This window comes from Prinia subflava, chromosome 32 (genome assembly GCF_021018805.1).
Source record: "Prinia subflava isolate CZ2003 ecotype Zambia chromosome 32, Cam_Psub_1.2, whole genome shotgun sequence".
NCBI lineage: Eukaryota > Metazoa > Chordata > Aves > Passeriformes > Cisticolidae > Prinia > Prinia subflava.
In genome coordinates this window covers 1,353,095-1,359,094 of record NC_086278.1, presented here as the reverse complement: position 1 = coordinate 1,359,094, position 6,000 = coordinate 1,353,095, and the positions used below count along the sequence as shown (strand labels likewise).

At 69.6% G+C, this 6,000-nt stretch overlaps 1 protein-coding gene across 1 annotated transcript in view; it reads right to left on the bottom strand.

The window, feature by feature from the left end:
- Positions 1–120: 120 nt before the first annotated feature.
- Positions 121–6,000, bottom strand: part of FER1L5 (fer-1 like family member 5) — a 27,909-nt gene continuing 22,029 nt past the window's right edge. The window contains 11 exon segments of the mRNA XM_063420751.1: positions 121–259; positions 341–458; positions 520–577; positions 986–1,019; positions 1,021–1,086; positions 1,165–1,306; positions 2,015–2,110; positions 2,500–2,543; positions 2,545–2,589; positions 3,798–3,937; positions 4,586–4,734. Of these exon segments, the coding sequence (XP_063276821.1) occupies positions 146–259; positions 341–458; positions 520–577; positions 986–1,019; positions 1,021–1,086; positions 1,165–1,306; positions 2,015–2,110; positions 2,500–2,543; positions 2,545–2,589; positions 3,798–3,937; positions 4,586–4,734 (1,006 nt within the window). The 3' untranslated portion in view covers positions 121–145.

Below are 6,000 nucleotides of genomic sequence, written 5' to 3'. Positions count from 1 at the left end.
GCTCCCCTGGGGCTCACCTGGGGCTCACCTGGGGCTGTCCTGGGGCTCCGCTGGGGCTCACCTGGGGCTCCGCTGGGGATCACCTGGGGCTCCCCTGGGGCTCACCTGGGGCTCCCCTGGGGCTCCCCTGGGGCTCACCTGGGGCTCACCTGGGCTCGGGTAGCATCGGGTGCTTGTTGGGCTCCTCCCGGCCCTTCCCCACCGGGCGCTCCTCGGCCTCCTGCGCCGTCAGCAGCTCCAGGCTCAGCTCCAGCTTCCCCTGCGGGCCCAGGGCGCGGTTGGGCTGCGGGACCCGTCCCTGCTGTCCCCCCGCGCCGTCAGCCCCATGTCCCCAACCTACGGAGAGCCGCTGGCCGCTGTCCTCCTGCACGGTGCAGGGCCACCAGCCCCGCGCCCTCCTCCTGCGGAACAGGTTCAGAGGGGAGCGTGCCGGGGCCCGGGAGAACCAGGGCAGGGAGAACCAGGCCCGGGAGAACCAGGGCAGGGAGAACCAGGGCAGGTCCTGCGGCGTGGCCCCAGCACAGGCGGGCGCTGCGGGCCGGCCGGGGCAGCCGCGTCAGCTCCAGCTCCAGGACCCCTGTGCAGAAAGGCCGGGGGGGACGGCTCTGTCACCACTAGGAGCTCCCTGTCACCACTGGAAGCTCCCTGTCACCAGAGGGTGCTTCTTATTGCCAGTGGGTGCTTCTTATCACCAGTGGGAGCTCCCTGTCACCAGTCCGATGCTCCCTGTCACCAGTGGGTGCTCACTGTCCCCTCTGGTCACTCCCTGTCCCCCTGGCTGACCCCTGTCCCCACTGGCAGCACCTTGTCCCCTCTGGTCACTCCCTGTCCCCCTGGCTGTCCTCTGTCCCCTCTGGTCACTCCCTGTCCCCCTGGCTGTCCTCTGTCCCCTCTGGTCACTCCCTGTCCCCTCTGGTCACTCCCTGTCCCCCCAGCTGTCCCCTGTCCCCTGCTCTGTCCCCCGCCAGGGGACACGGGCTCTCACCCAGCAGATCGTCTGCCTTGAACTTGTCATTGTCCCCACACCTGCAGGATGAGCTTGGGCGGCACCTTCAGCAGCGTCTGGTCCAAGCTCCACACGTGCTCCTGCCGGGGGACAGGGGAGGGTGGCAGTGTCCCCCGGGCATGTCCCCGCTCTGTCCCCGCCCCGGGTGTCCCCCTCACCTTGCGGCGGATGGCGCAGAGCTTCTCGGCCGCCAGGAACTCGAAGGGGAACACGAAGCGCCAGTTGAAGGCGCCGCTGCCGTCCAGGGAGCGATAGTGGATGTCGGTCTGCTGCCGCTGCTCGGGGAGCCCGTCCAGCCACCTGCGGGGACACCGCTGTCACCCGCCGTGCCACCCCGCAGGGGACACCGCTGTCACTGCTGTGCCACCCCCTCAGGGACACCGCTGTCACCGCCGTGCCACCCCAGCCACCTGCGGGGACACCGCTGTCACCGCCGTGCCACCCCTGCGGGGGACACCGCTGTCACCGCCGTGCCACCCCGCAGGGACACCGCTGTCACCGCCGTGCCACCCTGCAGGGGACACCGCTGTCACCGCCATGCCACCCCACAGGGACATCGCTGTCACCACTGTGCCACCCCACAGGGGACACTGCTGTCACTGCTGTGCCACCCCACAGGGACACTGCTGTCACCGCCATGCCACCCCAGACACGTGAGGGGACACCACTGTCACTGCCGTGCCACCCTGCAGGGGACATTGCTGTCACCCCTATGCCACCCCAGCCACTCTGTGCCACCCCAGCCATCCACACCACTCCAGAGGGGACACTGATGGCACCACTGTGCCCACATGGGTGGGGACACCCCATGGTGACAGCGACCCTGGGGATGGGTGACAGGGGACCTTGGGATGACAGGACCCCCTGGGGATGGGGACCCCCGGGGTGACAAAGACCCTGGGGGTGAGTGACAGGGTCTCTGGGATGACCAGGACAGATGCTAGGGGGGTGACAGGGACCCCGCGGTGCTGGGGACAGGATGGGGATGGGTGGGGTGGCCGGGCTCACCCGGACACGTAGATGTCACTCATGCGCTGGCCCAGCAGGTTGACGTCCCCCAGGTCCGTGTCCCGCACCCTCCACACCACGCAGCGCAGCTCGTACCTCGGGAGGGGACAGGGACGTGCCACCTTCGACCCGGGGTGGCACTGTCCCCATCTGGGATGGCGCTGTCCCCACCTGGGGAGGCACTGTCCCCCCCGGGGATGGCACTGCCCCTGCTTGGGATGACTCTGTCCCCATCTGGGACAGCCCTGTCCCCACGAGGGTGGCCCTGTCCCCACTGGGGATGGCACTGTCCCCACAGGGGATGGCACTGTCACCACTGGGGATGGCACTGCCCCTGCTTGGGATGACTCTGTCCCCACTGGGAATAGCATTGTCCCCACGAGGGTGGCCCTGTCCCCCCCGGGATGGCGCTGTCCCCACGGGGGTGGCCCTGTCCCCACTGGGGATGGCATTGTCCCCACGGGGGTGGCCGGTCACTCACTCACCCCTCGGCCTTGCGGGGGTCGATGTTGAAGGGGGGCCCGGGGGGGGCCGAGGCTGGTGGGGAAAATGTCCACCCACATCTGCACCTTGCCCTGGGGACACACGGACGGGCTGGCACTGGCCCCTCGTGTCCCCTCCATGTCCCCTCACTGTCCCCTCAATGTCCCCTTGTGTCCCCTCACTGTCCCCTCGCTGTCCCCTCAATGTCCTCTCGTGTCCCCTCAATGTCCCGTCGTGTCCCCTCACTGTCTCTTTGTCCCCCCAGTATCTGTCCTTGTCACCCCCAGGCCCATCACCCACTCCTGGGGTCCCTGCACCCATCCCCAGTGTCCCTGTCACCCCGATGTCCCCATGCACAGGTCCTCTGTCACCTGAGAGTCCCCACCATCCCTCCCCAAGGTCCCTGTCACCCCGGGGTCCCCAAAGTCCCCTTGGCACATCTGTCACCCCGGGGTCCCTCCTTGGCCACATCCCTGTCACCCCAGGATCCCCATAAACCCCCATGGTGTCCTTGTCACTGTGGTGTCCCCATCACCCCCAGCCCAGTGTCACTGTCCCTGTGGTGTTGCTGTCCCCATGGTGTCGCTGTCCCCATTACCCCCAGCCCAGTGTCACTGTCCCTGTGGTGTCCCCATGCCCCCCTCCCCATGGTGTCCCTGTCCCCGTGGTCCCGCTGTCCCCGCGCTGTCCCCATGCCCTTCCCCGCAGTGTCACTGTCCCCGCGGTGTCCCCATCACCCCGAGCCCGGTGCTGCCGTCACTGTGGTGCCCTCATGCCCTCTCCCCGCGGTGTCGCTGTCCCCGCTGTGTCCCCTGCCCCCCCGCTGGTGTCGCTGTCCCCATCACCCCCAGCCCGGTGTCGCTGTCCCCGCTGTGTCCCCATGCCCCCCCGCTGGTGTCGCTGTCCCCATCACCCCCAGCCCGGTGTCGCAGTCCCGGCGGTGTCCCTGTCCCCGCGGTGTCCCCATGCCCTTCCCCGTGGTGTCACTGTCCCCACGGTGCCACCATCACCCTCAGCCCGGTGTCACAGTCCCGGCGGTGTCCCTGTCCCCGCTGTCCCGCTGTCCCCGCTGTGTCCCCATGCCCCCCCAGTGGTGTCGCTGTCCCCATGGTCTCGCTGTCCCCATCACCCCCAGCCCGGTGTCCCTGTCCCCGCTGTGTCCCCATCACCCCCAGCCCGGTGTCGCTGTCCCCGCTGTGTCCCCATGCCCCCCTGGTGGTGTCGCTGTCCCCATCACCCCCAGCCCGGTGTCGCAGTCCCGGCGGTGTCCCTGTCCCCGCTGTCGCCGCGCTGTCCCCACCTGCTCGAGGCCGGGCCGGGCGCTGCTCCGCAGGCTCCGCGTCTCCAGGTGCTCCGGGACGAGCTCGCACAGGTTCAGCACGTGCAGGGCCAGGCGCTCCCGGGGCGCCCCGGGGTGCTGGGACGGGGGGTGGCCCCTCTCTGTGACACCGACCTGTCACCCCCCCGGCACAGACCCCCCCAGAGCCCCCAGCACCCCCAATTTCCCCCAGACCAACCCAAATCTCCCCCCTAGGACTCCTTCTAGATCCCCATCCAGATCCCCCAAATCCCCCTCCAGACCCCCCCTGACACCCCCAGACTCACAACCAAGCCCCCCATGACCCCCTCAGTCCCCCCAACTCTCCAATCCCCCCCAGCCTCCTCCAGAACAACCCCGGACCCTCCCAACCCCCCCTCAGGCCCTCCCCAAACCCCCCAAACCCCCACCAGGCCCTCCCCAGTTCCCCTCAGAACCCCCAAACCCCCACCAGGCCCTCCCCAAACCCCCACCAGACCCTCCCTAACCCCCCAAACCCCAAAAACCCCCACCAGACCCTCCCCAACCCCCCCAACCCCCCCCAGGCCCTCCCCAAACCCCCCAAACCCCCACCAGGCCCTCCCCAGTTCCCCTCAGAACCCCCAAACCCCCCAAACCCCCACCAGGCCCTCCCCAAACCCCCAAACCCCAAAAACCCCCACCAGACCCTCCCCAACCCCCCAAACCCCAAAAACCCCCACCAGACCCTCCCCAACCCCCCCAACCCCCCCCCAGACCCTCGCCAGCCCCCCAGCCCCGCTCCCGCTGACCGAAGTGCCCCAGCTCGAAGCGGTGCCCGCCGAGGCTCAGCGCGGTGCCCGCGGCGTTGAAGAGGGGCGCGGGCAGCCCCCGGCGGGCGCTGAGGAGCTCCAGCGCCCGGCTGGGGCACAGCTGGTCCCGCCAGCACGCGGGGCCCGCGCTGGGGACAGCGGCGGGGGCACCTCTGCGGGGTGTGTCCCCAACAGAGCCCCCTGTGCCCACCCCCAGCTCCTCGTGCCCGTCCCTCTGTGCCCCTCCATCCTCCTGTGCCCCCAAACCCTCCTGTGCCCCCCAAACCCTCCTGTGCCCCCAAACTTTCTGTGCCCCCAAAACCCCCCTGTGCCCCCAAACCCTCCTGTCCCCCCTCCACCTTCCTGTGCCCCCCAACCCTCCTGTGCCCCCTCCATCCTCCTGTGCCACTCAATCCTCCTGTGCCCAACCCTTCTGTGCCCCCCAACCCTCCTGTGCCCCCTGTGCCCTCCTGTGCCTCCCAACCCTCCTGTACCCCCCAAACCCTCCTGTGCCCCCTGTGCCCTCCTGTGCCTCCCAACCCTCCTGTACCCCCCAAACCCTCCTGTGCCCCCTGTGCCGTCCTGTGCCCCCCAAACCCTCCTGTGCCCCCCAAACCCTCCTGTGCCCCCCAACCCTCCTGTGCCCCCTGTGCCCTCCTGTGCCCCCCAACCCTCCTGTGCCCCCCAACCCTCCTGTGCCCCCTCCACCTTCCTGTGCCCCTCAACCCTCCTGTGCCCCCAAATTTTCTGTGCCCAACCTTCCTGCACCCCCCTCGACCTTCCTGTGCCCCCCAACCCCCCTGTGCCCCCCAACCCTCCTGTGCCCAACCCTTCTGTGTCCCCTCTATCCTCCTGTGCCCCCCATCCCTCTCTCCCCACCCCACCCTTTTCCTTGCCCCCATCCCTGTTCCCATCCATGCCCTCACCCTCTCCTGGTCCCAACGCCATTCCCATCCTCATCCCACTGTGCCCACCCCTGTCCCCAGCTCCCCCTCACTCCCTTGTCCCCGTGCCCCCCGTGTCCCCTCCCTGTGTCCCTCTGTGCCCCCCATGCCCCTCCCCTCACTCCCGTGCCCCCTGTGCCCCCCATGTCCCCTCCCCGTGTCCCCTCCCCGTGTCCCCCATGCCCCCCGTGTCCCCTCCTCGTGCCCCCTGTGCCCCTTGTGTCCCCTCCCCGTGTCCCTCTGTGCCTCCCATTCCCCCTCCCCTCAGCCCTGTGTCCCCATGCCCCCCATGTCCCCTCCCCGTGTCCCCTCCCCATGTCCCCCGTGCCCCTTGTGTCCCCTCCCCATGTCCCCCGTGTCCCCTCCCCATGTCCCCTCCCCGTGTCCCCTCCCTGTGTCCCCTCCCTGTGTCCCCCGTGCCCCTTGTGTCCCCTCCCCGTGTCCCCTCCCCATGTCCCCTCCCGTGCCCCC